At 39.3% G+C, this 17,311-nt stretch overlaps 1 protein-coding gene across 1 annotated transcript in view; it reads left to right on the top strand.

Annotated features, from left to right (window-relative positions):
• The first annotated feature begins 1,217 nt into the window (after nucleotides 1–1,217).
• Nucleotides 1,218–17,311, top strand: part of LOC128695435 (uncharacterized) — a 173,258-nt gene continuing 157,164 nt past the window's right edge. Inside the window, exon 1 of the mRNA XM_070084848.1 lies at nucleotides 1,218–1,295. Within this exon, the coding sequence (XP_069940949.1) occupies nucleotides 1,275–1,295 (21 nt within the window). The 5' untranslated portion in view covers nucleotides 1,218–1,274. The remainder of the gene's footprint in view (nucleotides 1,296–17,311) is intronic.

Raw genomic sequence — 17,311 nt, forward strand, 5'->3', positions numbered from 1 at the left:
AACACTTCTCTCATGCACCAGTAATTAACACTTCTCTCATGCACCAGTAATAAACACTTCTCTCATGCACCAGTAATTAACACTTCTCTCATGCACCAGTAATAAACACTTCTCTCATGCACCAGTAATAAACACTTCTCTCATGCACCAGTAATAAACACTTCTCTCATGCACCAGTAATTAACACTTCTCTCATGCACCAGTAATTAACACTTCTCTCATGCACCAGTAATTAACACTTCTCTCATGCACCAGTAATTAACACTTCTCTCATGCACCAGTAATTAACACTTCTCTCATGCACCAGTAATTAACACTTCTCTCATGCACCAGTAATTAACACTTCTCTCATGCACCAGTAATTAACACTTCTCTCATGCACCAGTAATAAACACTTCTCTCATGCACCAGTAATTAACACTTCTCTCATGCACCAGTAATAAACACTTCTCTCATGTACCAGTAATTAACACTTCTCTCATGCACCAGTAATAAACACTTCTCTCATGTACCAGTAATTAACACTTCTCTCATGCACCAGTAATAAACACTTCTCTCATGCACCAGTAATTAACACTTCTCTCATGCACCAGTAATTAACACTTCTCTCATGCACCAGTAATTAACACTTCTCTCATGCACCAGTAATTAACACTTCTCTCATGCACCAGTAATTAACACTTCTCTTATGCACCAGTAATTAACACTTCTCTCATGCACCAGTAATTAACACTTCTCTCATGCACCAGTAATTAACACTTCTCTCATGCACCAGTAATAAACACTTCTCTCATGCACCAGTAATTAACACTTCTCTCATGCACCAGTAATTAACACTTCTCTCATGCACCAGTAATTAACACTTCTCTCATGCACCAGTAATTAACACTTCTCTCATGCACCAGTAATTAACACTTCTCTCATGCACCAGTAATTATTTACAAAACATTCGTTTACTTTTCACTAACGACAATTATTTACATAATTTTTGGGTGTTTAACACAGACTGCTATCCTAGACATTTTTAGCCATAATTCAAGAAACTTTTCACTCTCAAGGGATTTGCTACTGATTAGATATATGCAAAGTGGTCAGGTAATACCAGTATAAACCGTAATTAGATAGTAGTCGGTGAAATATTAGTATTAGTTGTGAGAGTTGTGTGTGATGGTGGAGGCTGCGAAGTGGAGCAGGAAGCAGTGTGTCAGTGACCAGGGAAGGTGACGGACGTTCTTCTCGCTGCTCCCTCACAACCTCTAGCTGTTACTGCTGCCATGTCTCACACTACCACCGTGGTAAGTAACTTTTAGATCATTGTGTAGTCATTAGCTGCGGTGTGTAGTAGTTTCTTGGCTGGAATTCTGTTTTGGGAGGATTTGTTAACAAGCTCTCCCTGACTCGAATTCTTTGAATATCTGCATCTCGACCAGCAGGTTCATTATCTTACACAAAACGTTTGGATTTATTTATCCAGTGAGTTATTGTAATAAGTATTTTTGTTGCATTTTACTTGTAAATGGTGTTCGTGTGTGAGCTATTAACAGTAAGGTAGTAAAATAGGGCGCTGCCATAGCGCAGAGTTTCAAGGCTCCTCGGGTAACATTGTAACATAAGTATTGTATTTAAGCACAATATCTTTTGTACCTTGTCTATATAACTCAGATGTAAATAAAGGTCTAAAGGACTTTTTTTCATCCGAGGAAACAAAAGTTGAAATACGTCTTTACTTAACTACCGACAGCTGATCTGGTCAGTATCGTCGCTGTTTCTGGTTTCCAAACAGTTAAAGCTGTTTGTCTCAGAGTTTATATAACTCTTAGTAGCGCTGGTTTACCAAACTAAACCTAAGTTTGTGTAATATTAGTGATATAATGTGGTGGTTATACCTTACGGTACAGTATAGCAAGGGTTTCCAAGTCTTGTGATGACAAACAACCTTATTAAATAATTACTGGAACTTTATCCGAGAGGTACAGCAATATATATATATATATATATATATATATATATATATATATATATATATATATATATATATATATATATATATATATATATATATATATATATATATATATATATATATATATATATATATATATATATATATATATATATATATATATATATATATATATATATATATATATATATATATATATATATATATATATATATATATATATATATATATATATATATATATATATATATATATATATATATATATATATATATATATATATATATATATATATATATATATATATATATATATATATATATATATATATATATATATATATATATATATATATATATATATATATATATATATATATAGTGAGATTCCAAGCGCTTTCGTGACTTCTCACATTATCAAGGAACTATGATAATGATAATGTGAGAAGTCACGAAATCGCTTGGAATTTCACTATTCTTTCACAGTAGTTGTTTTGCATATTTTAATATCACCTGTTTACTGTGATCTTATTGCATAGTTAGATAGATAGATAGATAGATATAGATAGGTAGATAAATAGATATACATACATCCGCTTGTCCTGTTTTCTGGTGGTTGGTAGTTGTGGGGAGGTGAGATGATTTTCTTACCTGTCTACCATTGTCACACATTAAGCCTTTTTTTCACTTATGAAGCTTAGCACTGCAGAATTATTCTTTCACCTTCCAGGAACCCCAACAGTATTTGAGTCGACTAAGTCATGGGCTCAGCAGCCACTACCACAAACAGCCTCGTAGGAAGGTAGATCACTCCCTTCGATGAATATTTGTGAACCGATGTTTTATGTTGTCGAAGAAGCGGTAGTGATAGTGGTATTGTCTTGCTTCTTGTGGTATCCTTGTGGCCATCTGAAACGGTTTTGTGTCCATGGAGAACCGGTGGTGGTCCGGCTTCTGATATCTTGATGCCTCTGCCTTTTCTTCCTCCTTCCTCTTTTACCATCCTGCTGTCTTTTCCTTTTCGTCTTCATTTCCTTGATTTTTCTACCCCTTTTCTCCTGCTATCTATTCTCCACTCTCCATTTCTTGCCCTAACCCTTACCTATTTTCTCCCTTTACTATCTACAGTTTTTCCCAACATTTCCTTCCTTCTCCCCTATCTCATCTCCCAACACCGTCTATCCCCTCCCGACAGTAACAGAGAGAGAGAGAGAGAGAGAGAGAGAGAGAGAGAGAGAGAGAGAGAGAGAGAGAGAGAGAGAGGAGAGAGAGAGAGAGAGAGAGAGAGAGAGAGAGAGAGAGAGAGAGAGAGAGAGAGAGAGAGAGAGAGAGAGAGAGAGAGAGAGAGAGAGAGAGAGAGAGAGAGAGAGAGAGAGAGAGAGAGAGAGAGAGAGAGAGAGAGAGAGAGAGAGAGAGAGAGAGAGAGAGAGAGAGAGAGAGAGAGAGAGAGAGAGAGAGAGAGAGAGAGAGAGAGAGAGAGAGAGAGAGAGAGAGAGAGAGAGAGAGAGAGAGAGAGAGAGAGAGAGAGAGAGAGAGAGAGAGAGAGAGAGAGAGAGAGAGAGAGAGAGAGAGAGAGAGAGAGAGAGAGAGAGAGAGAGAGAGAGAGAGAGAGAGAGAGAGAGAGAGAGAGAGAGAGAGAGAGAGAGAGAGAGAGAGAGAGAGAGAGAGAGAGAGAGAGAGAGAGAGAGAGAGAGAGAGAGAGAGAGAGAGAGAGAGAGAGAGAGAGAGAGAGAGAGAGAGAGAGAGAGAGAGAGAGAGAGAGAGAGAGAGAGAGATGGCTCCAACTTCATCCTGTTCCCTACTTGTATGTCTCATAACAATAAAAATGCTTTCAAATGAGCTGATGTAGGTAACAGTTCTTAGCTTGCCAATAAAGATAGGAATCCTTAACCTGTAAATGGCTTGTCAATAAAGCTAGGGATCCTTAATTAACCTTGTCAAACCCTGTGTAAAAACAGAGAGAGAGAGACAGAGAGAGTGAGTGAGTACTCATATTTTTATTCACCATGCATGGGTCGATTCACAGCTCCTGACCCCGCCTTTTCGCTAGTCGCCACTATGTATATGTGTTTGAGTGAAAATATATCACCCGTGGTAAATATCAACATACAACGTTCATCTTAGAGTATGCGGCGCTAGCATGGAACGACCACTTAATCAGGTATATGATGAAACTGGAGAATCTCAAAAGGTTCGTAATGAGATTATCATAGAAATTATGGAAAATAGACTCTAAAGAAAAATTTAAAAGGGGAGAACCAGGGGATATAATCATGACATACAAAACACTCATGGGATTAGTTAGGAACAAATTGTTTAAAATGTAAGGAAAGGAAAGGATCCAGGAGCTCCAAATGGCAATTAAAACCGCAGGTGAACCATAGAGAGAAGTACATTTTCGGTCTCAGGGAATTCGCTAGATGAAGAATACACCATATATCGTTTGGAAAGTAGGTATTACTATGTCCATGAGGTCAGGAATAGGTAATCTTGGTCGATATGAGGAAACAGGCGGGGTCAGGAGATATGACTCGACTCGTAAGCACAACTGAGTGCAACTTTGTGGGAACACATGCAGACGAGGGCGGGGTCCCCGAGGAATACGTGTTTCACTTATCACAAAAGCACTATATTGGACTTGCCAGAAAATTTCATGGGATTGAATGCCTCAATTACGAGCAGCAGAGCAGTTCAGGTGGAAAGGAAGGGGCTGCAGCGAAGCTCTGCCTTACAGGATGCCTCTTGCTCGCTTCTTCATAGTAGCTGAAGGAGCCCTCTTGTTTGCTTCTGTATATAAAAAGAGTTGGAACGAAGCCCCTTCCAGGATTCCCTAGAAGAGAGAGAGAGAGAGAGAGAGAGAGAGACTGGGATTACAGCGGCGCTCTACCCTACAGGAAGCCACTTTCAGGCTTCCCTAGAGGAGAAAGAAGCCTCTTCAAGGCTTCCAGGTAACCCTGAAGCTCGCGAGTCGCGACTTGTAAGGGCGTTTCCGTGACTTCCATCCTTTCTGTTCGCCTATAAAGAGTAAGCGCATGGAAATGGAAATACAGGATAGGGTTGTGTTCGTTATTGTTGCTGCTGCTGGTGGTGGTACTAGCGGATATACGGAACGGATCATAACCTGTTTCTACCAGTGTCTTTCCCTTTAACGATAAATACATTGGTCATAAAAATAGATACGTATAAGCAGCCTACTCTTCGCGATCCTACGTAACCGTTGACAGTAATAACGCCAAGCATTACCCCCTCATGGCGAGGTAAGGCTTCAAATATGTCAATGTCATTTCCGTTTTCTGGCGAGCTAGGAAAGAGGACAGTTTGATAATTTTCTGTACAAATTTAAGTGATCTAGTTCCCAACATTAAATTTAAAATAGAGCTAACTTTGAATAATTCATCGTTAGAAGTCACTGTTTACCGTAGACTTACACATTCAAGCAGTTATTTGTATATTGTCATTAACCAACCGAGCAGATTAGGATTAGTGCAACCTGGGGAGTGTTTCACCGTAGACTTAGACTGTATTAGTATAGCCTGGTGTTTCAGCGTAGTCTTAGACTGTGCTAGTGTAGTCTGGTGTTTCAACGTACACTTAGATTGTGCTAGTATAGCCTGGTGTTTCAACGCACACTTAGATTGTGCTAGTATGGCCTAGTGTTTCAACGTACACTTAGACTGTAGATGAATGGTTCAGAGAACCGACACGTTGATAAATTAGACACATGTGCAACTCTTGGGTATCTTTATTGAGGAAACGTTTCGCCACACAGTGGCTTAATCAGTCCATACAAAGAAGAAACATGAAGAACAGGGAGATAATGAGGTAATCAGTCCCTCAACCTTGAGTCGATGTGGTCAGTCCATCAACCTTGAATAGAATACAGCATATGTGCAGAAAGTAGCTTATATACCGTAGGCAGGAGAGGTGCAGCAGTCGTAGGTGGTGTCACATTTATCCTATGTGGAAGTAGGTCGTGCCCAAGGGTTAGGCAAGCGAAGAATTACCAAGTATTAAGATTCCAAGAAGTTGCAGTGTCTGACAGGATTGTAGATGAATGGTTCAGAGAATACATATGCTGTATTCTATTCAAGATTGATGGACTGACCACATCGACTCGAGGTTGAGGGACTGATTACCTCATTCTCCCCCTGTTCATCATGTTTCTCCTTTGTATGGACTGATGAAGCCACTGTGTGGCGAAACGTTTCCTCAATGAAGATACCCAAGAGTTACACATGTGTCTAATTTATCAACGTGTCGGTTCTCTGAACCATTCATCTACAATCCTGTCAGACACTGCGACTTCTTGGGATCTTATTACCATGTGTCAAGTGTGATATAAATGTGTTGCGCTTACCACTCTACACCTTCACCACACCCATACACTCTCCATTCTCTCATTCTCTGCAGGATGCCTGGGTAGGACACGAGGGACTGTCTCTGTGCTGAGTGTCCTGCTGACGCAGTAAATTAGTGTCCATATACGCACTTAAATAACATTTTAATTGAGCATTTCTATAATTAACATGGAAGCTAAACCTGACATAGTCTAATACGATCCAGAAAGCTTCCATAATATTAATTGTACTTCAAAATGAATATATATATATATATATATATATATATATATATATATATATATATATATATATATATATATATATATATATATATATATATATATATATATATATATATATATATATATATATATATATATATATATATATGCAATAAGATCATAGTAAACAGGTGATTTTAAAATATGCAAAACAACCACTGTGAAAGAGTAGTGAAATTCCAAGCGCTTTCGTGACTATTCACATTGTCAAGGAACTGACAAATATATATACTGACCAATTTTACCTATTTGGCACGAGATACATACGTACATACATACACATATATATTTATATATATATATATATATATATATATATATATATATATATATATATATATATATATATATATATATATATATATATATATATATAAGTAGTGATGAAGGTGGCTCAGGCATCCCTCCTCTCAGGCATCCCTACCTCTCAGGCATCCCTCCTCTCAGGCATCCCTACCTCTCAGGCATCCCTCCTCTCAGGCATCCCTACCTCTCAGGCATCCCTTCTACAGAGCGGTCTCCTTTTCACATCTATGTGCTAATGACCTTAACCCCGCCCACGACCCCCGCCCACGACCCCCGCCCACGACCCCGCCCACGACCCCCGCCCACGACCCCCGCCCACGACCCCGCCCATGACCCCCGCCCACGACCCCCGCCCACGACCCCGCCCACGACCCCGCCCACGACCCCCGCCCATGACCCCGCCGCGCCCCTCGCGCCCCACCCGCGCGCCCCGCGCCCCCCGCGCCCCCCGCGCCCCCCGCGCCCCCCGCGCCCCCCGACCGTCGCGCCAACCCACCACCCTCGCCGCGCCCTCGCGCCCCGCCCACGACCCCCCCCCATGACCCCGCCGCGCCCCTCGCGCCCCACCCGCGCCCCCCGACCGTCGCGCCGACCCAACACCCTCGCCGCGCCCTCGCGCCCCGCCCGCGCCCCTCGCGCCCCGCCCGCGCCTTCTGCTGCGCCTTCTGCAGCGTCGTCCGGATCGCCCCCGCGCCCCGAATTTTTTTCCGATTTTTTTCGATTTTTTTTTGAATTTCATTTGCTCTCCTCGAATCAAGTTTTCTCGATAATACCAAGACTCCATCTCCTCGGATCAAATTTTTGAGGTTCCCCCTCCCACTTTCACCCCCACCCCAAATTTTTTTTTCTCGATAATACAAAGACTCCAATTCCTCGGATCAAATTTTTGGGTCCCCCCTCTGGGGGTAAACATTCAAATGAACTCCCACTTGCATCCCAATTTTTTTTTTTTTCGAATTTCATTTTCTTATGATCTCCTTGGATCAAGTTTTTGGATACCCCCCCTCTGGGTATAAGCATTCAAAATGGACTCCCACTTCAACCCCATTTTTTTTTCTCGATATCAAAATAATACAAAGACTCTACTTCCTTGGATCAAGTTTTCTCGTTAATACCAAGACTCCATCTCCTAGGATCGAGGTTTTGGATTCCCCCCTATGGGGTTTTTTCTTATGATCTCCTTGGATCGAAATGTTTTCTTAATGACTCTCCTTGGATCAAGTTTTTTTTCTCGATAATCAAGACTCCATCTCCTCGGATCAAGTTTTTTGGATTCCCCCCTCTGGGGGTAAGCATTCAAATGAACTCCTCCTATGGGGCATGGTTTTCTCTTACTACAGGTCTAGTTTTTTGGATTCCCCCTCTCATTAAGCATTCAAATGAACTCCTCCTAAAAGGCATGGTACTTTCTCTTACTACAGGTCTAAACAAGTGTGACGTCACATTCCTCTCACACATACAATGCTCAATCTTGTCGACTTAACCCTATGTCAGTGACGTCACGTGATGACCCCCCACACACAGGCCGAATCTTGTCGACTTCCCCCTATGTCAATGACGTCACGTGATGACCGCGCACACAGGCTGAATCTTGTCGACTTCCCCCCCCTCCCCCCTACACATTTCATATACAACATAGGGAAAACATTTTCACTCTTAACCCAGGATAATCCAAATAATTTCACATTTTTTTCGTTAATACCCACAACAATCCACAATTTCTTTACAACACAAGTCTAGACATTTTTCTCGTTTTAACTATTTCATCTCAGGTCACTCCCCACGAAGTAACCTTCTCTCTCTCCTCCTCCCCACCCTCCCGAACCCTCACACTCCAACCAACACCTCACAATTTTCACTCATAACCCCCAATTTTTCTCGTTTTAACTATTTCATCAGAAAGTCACCACAACACTTATAACCACTTTTCGATAAATTCACTAGTCACAATTTTACATATTACGAAGTTAATACGCACACACACCTCACTTTACTTTGAACACCTTCAAAACACTCTCATAAATCATTTGAATACTCACAAAAATACCTTTGAACATTTCCAAACAACACTGAAACACTTCCAAGACAACATTTTGAATACTCCCAAATAAGATTTGACAGCTCTAATTTATCTACACTTACACATTTCATTAAATTACAACTCATCCCCCCAAACTCCTCCCTCAGTCTCCAGACTTCACAACATTATCACAAAAACTAACTCAAACACTTTACTTTGAACATCACCAAAAAACACCATCAATTGCCTTTAAATACTCCAAAAACATCATTCGAACACCCCCAAAATCACCTCTGAATACTCTCAGAACACCTTCATAAGTACTCTTGCACATCATTTGAACACCTTCAAAAACACCTTTGAACATTTCCAAACAACACTGAAACACTTCCAAAACACCATTTGAGTACTCCCAAATACACCACTGAATACTACTAAAAAACCACTGAATAATACACCTCAAAACTAAGATCAACATTTCCCACATCACTGAAACATCACCCACAACCCACCACCAACCCACAGCACCCACAACCCACAACACCCACATCCCACAATTTTTTCTCGTTTTAACTAATTTCATTAGAAAAAGACACAACAACAACCCACTTATAACATCTTTTTCGGTATCTCTAGTTCGACAACAACACCCACAACACCCACAACCCACAACACCCACACCCCACAATTTTTTCTCGTTTTAACTAATTTCATCAGAAAAAGTCACATCAACAACCCACTTATAACATCTTTTTTCGGTATCTCTAGTTCGACAACAACACCCACAACACCCACATCCCACAACACCCACAACCCACATCACCCACACCCCACAACACACACAACCCACATCACCCACACCCCACAACACACACAACCCACCCACATCACCCACACCCCACAATTTTTTTTTCTCGTTTTAACTAATTTCATCAGAAAGTCACAACAACAACAACCCACAACTTATAATCACACCTTTGAATAACCTCAAAACACCATTTGAGTACTCCCAAATACACCACTGAATACTACTAAAACACCACTGAATACACTCAAAACACCACCAAAATCACCATAAACTAAGATCAACACCCACATCCCACAACACCCCACAACCCACAACACCCACATCCCACATCACCCACAACCCACATCACCAACAACCCACAATTTTTTCTCGTTTTAACTAATTTCATCAGAAAAAGTCACAAAAACAACCCACTTATATCATCTTTTTTGGTATCTCTAGTTCGACTACATTACCCACAACCCTCATCAATTACCAATTTATTCACAATTTTTTTCCCCTTCTTTTTACTGAATCTTAAATGTAATACACATTCCTCTTTACATTACTAAAATTCTAATAAAATCCTCTCCATACCCATGTCCTTGTATCCACATAAATTGATATTATACTCACATCAACTAATCTCACTACCCAACTATTGCGACATGTTTCAACACCCTCCATTCTTTTCCAATATATCATAACTTTTCAATTCTATAATTTCTTTTTAAAATATTCACACATTACCTTTATTTTCAGTAAAATCCCCCCATATTTCATTAAATTTCTAATACAACCCTCCCCATACCCCTCTCCATCTCACCCGCATTTCTTCACATCCACTCACCCATCTCCCAACACACCTCTTCTGAACACACACAAAAATCACATTTCACATCCACAAATGCATCTCATCACCCATCTCAAATCCACTAAAATCACTGTAACCAAGATATTCACAAAACTCTATGACCACCTAACACACACACACACACACACGCACGCACACACACACACACACACACACACACACACACACACACACACACACACACTAACAACCTAACACACACACTAACCACACACACACACTAACTAACCTAACATAACCTAACCTGACCTAACCTAACCTAACCGAACCTAACCTAACAGAACCTATCCTAACCGAACCTAACCTAACCTAACCTAACCTAACCTAACCTAACCTAACCTAACCTAACCTAACCTAACCTAACCTAACCTAACCTAACCTAACCTAACCTAACCTAACCTAACCGAACCTAACCTAACCTAACCTAACCTAACCTAACCGAACCTAACCTAACCTAACCTAACCTAACCTACCTAACCTAACCTAACCTAACCTAACCTAACCTAACCTAACCTAACCTAACCTAACCTAACCTAACCTAACCTAACCTAACCTAACCTAACCTAACCTAACCTAACCTAACTTAACCTAACCTAACCTAACCTAACCTAATCTTAACCTAACCTAACCTAACCTAACCTAACCTAACCTAACCTAACCTAACCTAACCTAACCTAACCTAACCTAACCTAACTTATCCTAACCTAACCTAACCTAACCTAACTTATCCTAACCTAACCTAACCTAACCTAACCTAACCTAACTTATCCTAACCTAACCTAACCTAACCTAACCTAACCTAACCTAACCTAACCTAACCTAACTTATCCTAACCTAACCTAACCTAACCTAACCTAACCTAACCTAACCTAACCTAACCTAACCTAACCTAACCTAACCTAACCTAACTTATCCTAACCTAACCTAACCTAACCTAACTTATCCTAACCTAACCTAACCTAACCTAACCTAACCTAACCTAACTTATCCTAACCTAACCTAACCTAACCTAACCTAACCTAACCTAACTTATCCTAACCTAACCTAACCTAACCTAACCTAACTTATCCTACTCAAATCCACTAAAATCACTGTAACCAAGATATTCACAAAACTCTATGACCACCTAACACACACACACACACACACACACACACACACACACACACACACACACACACACACACACACACACACACACACACACACACCTCACTTTACTTTGAACACCTTCAAAACACTCTCATACATCATTTGAGACCACCTTTTCTCAATATCTCTCATCCACAACCTTTATCATCTCACTACAGAACAACCCCAAGATTACTTCGAACACTCTCATAAATCATTTGAGTACTCACATAAACACCTTTGAACATTTCCAAACAACACTGAAGCACTTCCAAAATATCATTTTGATTACTCCCAAATAAGATTTATCATCTCTAATTTATCTACACTTACACATTTCATTAACTGAAATTACAACACATCCACCATACTACTCCCTCAGTCTCCAGACTTTACAACATTAACACAAAAACTAACTCAGACACTTATGACATGAGACATTTTACCAAAACTAACACAAACACATATCTGTTATATCTCCAATATCTAAGATCACCACAATCAAGACGTTTGCCAAATTCTATAACCCCACCACTAAGACCACACATTTTTTTTGTACACATTCTCTTGAAACATCATCATAACGAAGATCACTAAAACTATCTATACTTTTACTAAGATCACATAACATTTTGTCTTCTCTAACTCGCCCACCAATTCACATTCTCATTCACACTTACACATTTCATTAAATTACAACTCATCCCCCCCAAACTCCTCCCTCATTCTCCAGACTTTACAACATTAGCACAAAAAAAACTAACTCATACACTTATGACATGAGACATTACCATATCTAACACACTGACTAACTTTGAACCAACTCTGAACACCACTGATCTTCTTCAAAAAATACTCTGCACATCATTTGAACACCTTCAAAAAACACCATCAAACACCTCCGAATACTCCCAAAACACTACTGATTACTACCAAATCACCACTGAATACTACCAAATCACCGTCAAAATCACCAGAAACTAAGTTTAACATCACCATCTAACATCCTTTTTATAGAAATCCCCTCAAATCACTATAACCAAGAACTCCCTCCCCATTTGGCGCATAAAAAAAAAAGCATGAACACAAACCTAATACGCAAACACTTAGTACATGATCACCATCAACTGAAAACATATCTTGTACACACACATAATCTAAGACAACCACCAACTACAATCACCCATGTTCACTTACCTCAAAAATCACTAATATCACAGAAAACACTCATTTTTTATAAACATTTCACACAAAAAAAATCATATTTGACAATATCTAAGCGCACTCACCTCACTACCACCAACACACGATGTCACACCTCACAGGACCGACGAGCTCACCTCCAGTGACGTCACACTCCCATTGTGTTACTTGGTGGTTATCTAAGCGCACTCACATCTTATACATTTCAATCACAAATTTAAGACATGAGACATACACACCAAATCTAAGACATTCACTTCCAACTAAGACATACACATCTTAACTAAGACATACACCAAGAAACCTATACTTGACATATTGCGATATGAATATTCATACCGCATTTATGTTGCATATCACATTTCCTCATCCACATCATCCCTAAAACATCCTTCCTTATTCATTCCGTATATCTCCTAGAGTTGTTTTAACCCCGACGGGCCCATCATGACATTAGGAGCCAGAGTGTAGTAGGTGGTGTTGGAGTGGTGATGGTTCCTCTGGCTCCTACGTCGTGATGGGCCCGTCGGGGTTAAAACAACTCTAGGAGATATACGGAATGAATAAGGAAGGATGTTTTAGGGATGATGTGGATGAGGAAATGTGATATGCAACATAAATGCGGTATGAATATTCATATCGCAATATGTCAAGTATAGGTTTTTTGGTGTATGTCTTAGTTAAGATGTGTATGTCTTAGTTGGAGGTGAATGTCTTAGATTTGGTGTGTATGTCTCATGTCTTAAATTTGTGATTGAAATGTATAAGATGTGGGTGTCTGTGTATTATTTTTTTTGTGATAGTGATATGTTATAGTGCTCATGTTATGTTATAGATGTTGGTGGAAGTGTTGTGGTATTTTTGTGTATGTCTTATTTTTGTGCGAATGTTTAAAAAATAAGTGTTTTCAGTGATCATAGTAGTTTTGAGATGCATGATCTTAGATTTTTGGTGATCTTGGTGATGAGTGTTGATAGATGACGGTAAACATGATATGGAATTGGTGATCGTGATTTTTGTGTGAATAATTATAAAAATGTGTGTTTTCTGTGATCTTGGTGGTGGGGTCATAAAATCTGGTAATCGTCTTGGATATAGTGTTCTTAGATAATGTAGGGTACAACAGGTTGAAACAAGGTGGGTTGGGTGTGATGTTACCAACCACCAAGTAACACAATGGGAGTGTGACGTCACTGGAGGTGAGCTCGTCGGTCCTGTGAGGTGTGACATCGTGTGTTGGTGGTAGTGAGGTGAGTGCGCTTAGATATTGTCAAATATGATTTTTTTTGTGTGTGAAATGTTTATAAAAATGAGTGTTTTCTGTGATATTAGTGATTTTTGAGGTAAGTGAACATGGGTGATTGTAGTTGGTGGTTGTCTTAGATTATGTGTGTGTACAAGATATGTTTTCAGTTGATGGTGATCATGTACTAAGTGTTTGCGTATTAGGTTTGTGTTCATGCTTTTTTTTTTTTATGCGCCAAATGGGGAGGGAGTTCTTGGTTATAGTGATTTGAGGGGATTTCTATAAAAAGGATGTTAGATGGTGATGTTAAACTTAGTTTCTGGTGATTTTGACGGTGATTTGGTAGTATTCAGTGGTGATTTGGTAGTAATCAGTAGTGTTTTGGGAGTATTCGGAGGTGTTTGATGGTGTTTTTTGAAGGTGTTCAAATGATGTGCAGAGTATTTTTTGAAGAAGATCAGTGGTGTTCAGAGTTGGTTCAAAGTTAGTCAGTGTGTTAGATATGGTAATGTCTCATGTCATAAGTGTATGAGTTAGTTTTTTTTGTGCTAATGTTGTAAAGTCTGGAGAATGAGGGAGGAGTTTGGGGGGGATGAGTTGTAATTTAATGAAATGTGTAAGTGTGAATGAGAATGTGAATTGGTGGGCGAGTTAGAGAAGACAAAATGTTATGTGATCTTAGTAAAAGTATAGATAGTTTTAGTGATCTTCGTTATGATGATGTTTCAAGAGAATGTGTACAAAAAAAATGTGTGGTCTTAGTGGTGGGGTTATAGAATTTGGCAAACGTCTTGATTGTGGTGATCTTAGATATTGGAGATATAACAGATATGTGTTTGTGTTAGTTTTGGTAAAATGTCTCATGTCATAAGTGTCTGAGTTAGTTTTTGTGTTAATGTTGTAAAGTCTGGAGACTGAGGGAGTAGTATGGTGGATGTGTTGTAATTTCAGTTAATGAAATGTGTAAGTGTAGATAAATTAGAGATGATAAATCTTATTTGGGAGTAATCAAAATGATATTTTGGAAGTGCTTCAGTGTTGTTTGGAAATGTTCAAAGGTGTTTATGTGAGTATTCAAATGATTTATGAGAGTGTTCGAAGTAATCTTGGGGTTGTTCTGTAGTGAGATGATAAAGGTTGTGGATGAGAGATATTGAGAAAAGGTGGTCTCAAATGATGTATGAGAGTGTTTTGAAGGTGTTCAAAGTAAAGTGATGTGTGTGTGTGTGTGTGTGTGTGTGTGTGTGTGTGTGTGTGTGTGTGTGTGTGTGTGTGTGTGTGTGTGTGTGTTAGGTGGTCATAGAGTTTTGTGAATATCTTGGTTACAGTGATTTTAGTGGATTTGAGTAGGATAAGTTAGGTTAGGTTAGGTTAGGATAAGTTAGGTTAGGTTATTTTAGGTTAGGTCAGGTTAGGTTAGGATAAGTTAGGTTAGGTTAGGATAAGTTAGGTTAGGTTAGGTTAGATTAGGATGAGTTAGGTTAGGTTAGGTTAGGATAGGTTAGGTTAGGTTAGGATAAGTTAGGTTAGGTTATTTTAGGTTAGGTTAGGTTAGGTTAGGATAAGTTAGGTTAGGTTAGGTTAGGATAAGTTAGGTTAGGTTAGGTTAGGATAAGTTAGGTTAGGTTAGGTTAGATTAGGATAAGTTAGGTTAGGTTAGGTTAGGTTAGGTTAGGATAAGTTAGGATAGGTTAGGTTAGGTTAGGTTAGGATAAGTTAGGTTAGGTTAGGATAAGTTAGGTTAGGTTAGGTTAGGTTAGGTTAGGTTAGGTTAGGTTAGGTTAGGTTAGGTTAGGTTAGACTAGGTTAGGATAGGTTAGGTTAGGTTAGGTTAGGTTAGGTTAGGTTAGGTTAGGTTAGGTTAGGTTAGGTTAGGTTAGGTTAGGTTGGTTAGGTTCGGTTAGGTTAGGTTAGGTTAGGTTAGGTTAGGTTAGGTTAGGTTAGGTTAGGTTAGGTTAGGTTAGGTTAGGTTAGGATAGGTTAGGATAGGTTAGGTTAGGTTAGGTTAGGTTCCGTTCGGTTAGGTTAGGATAGGTTAGGTTCGGTTAGGTTAGGTTAGGTTAGGTTAGGTTAGGTGTGTGTGTGTGTGTGTGTGTGTGTGTGTGTGTGTGTGTGTGTGTGTGTGTGTGTGTGTGTGTGTGTGTTAGGTGGTCATAGAGTTTTGTGAATATCTTGGTTACAGTGATTTTAGTGGATTTGAGATGGGTGATGAGATGCATTTGTGGATGTGAAATGTGATTTTTGTGTGTGTTCAGAAGAGGTGTGTTGGGAGATGGGTGAGTGGATGTGAAGAAATGCGGGTGAGATGGAGAGGGGTATGGGGAGGGTTGTATTAGAAATTTAATGAAATATGGGGAGATTTTACTGAAAATAAAGGTAATGTGTGAATATTTTAAAAAGAAATTATAGAATTGAAAAGTTATGATATATTGGAAAAGAATGGAGGGTGTTGAAACATGTCGCAATAGTTGGGTAGTGAGATTAGTTGATGCGAGTATAATATCAATTTATGTGGATACAAGGACATGGGTATGGAGAGGATTTTATTAGAATTTTAGTAATGTAAAGAGGAATGTGTATTACATTTAAGATTCAGTAAAAAGAAGGGGAAAAAAATTGTGAATAAATTGGTAATTGATGAGGGTTGTGGGTAATGTAGTCGAACTAGAGATACCAAAAAAAGATGATATAAGTGGGTTGTTTTTGTGACTTTTTCTGATGAAATTAGTTAAACGAGAAAAAATTGTGGGTTGTTGGTGATGTGGGTTGTGGGTGATGTGGGATGTGGGTGTTGTGGGTTGTGGGTGTTGTGGGATGTGGGTGTTGATCTTAGTTTATGGTGATTTTGGTGGTGTTTTGAGTGTATTCAGTGGTGTTTTAGTAGTATTCAGTGGTGTATTTGGGAGTACTCAAATGGTGTTTTGAGGTTATTCAAAGGTGTGATTATAAGTTGTGGGTTGTTGTTGTTGTGACTCTGATGAAATTAGTTAAAAAGAGAAAAAAAAATTGTGGGGTGTGGGTGATGTGGGTGGGTTGTGTGTGTTGTGGAGTGTGGGTGATGTGGGTTGTGAGGTGTTGTGGGATGTGGGTGTTGATCTTAGTTTATGGTGATTTTGGTGGTGTTTTGAGTGTATTCAGTGGTGTTTTAGTAGTATTCAGTG

This window comes from Cherax quadricarinatus, chromosome 14 (genome assembly GCF_038502225.1).
Source record: "Cherax quadricarinatus isolate ZL_2023a chromosome 14, ASM3850222v1, whole genome shotgun sequence".
NCBI classification, from domain to species: Eukaryota; Metazoa; Arthropoda; class Malacostraca; order Decapoda; family Parastacidae; genus Cherax; species Cherax quadricarinatus.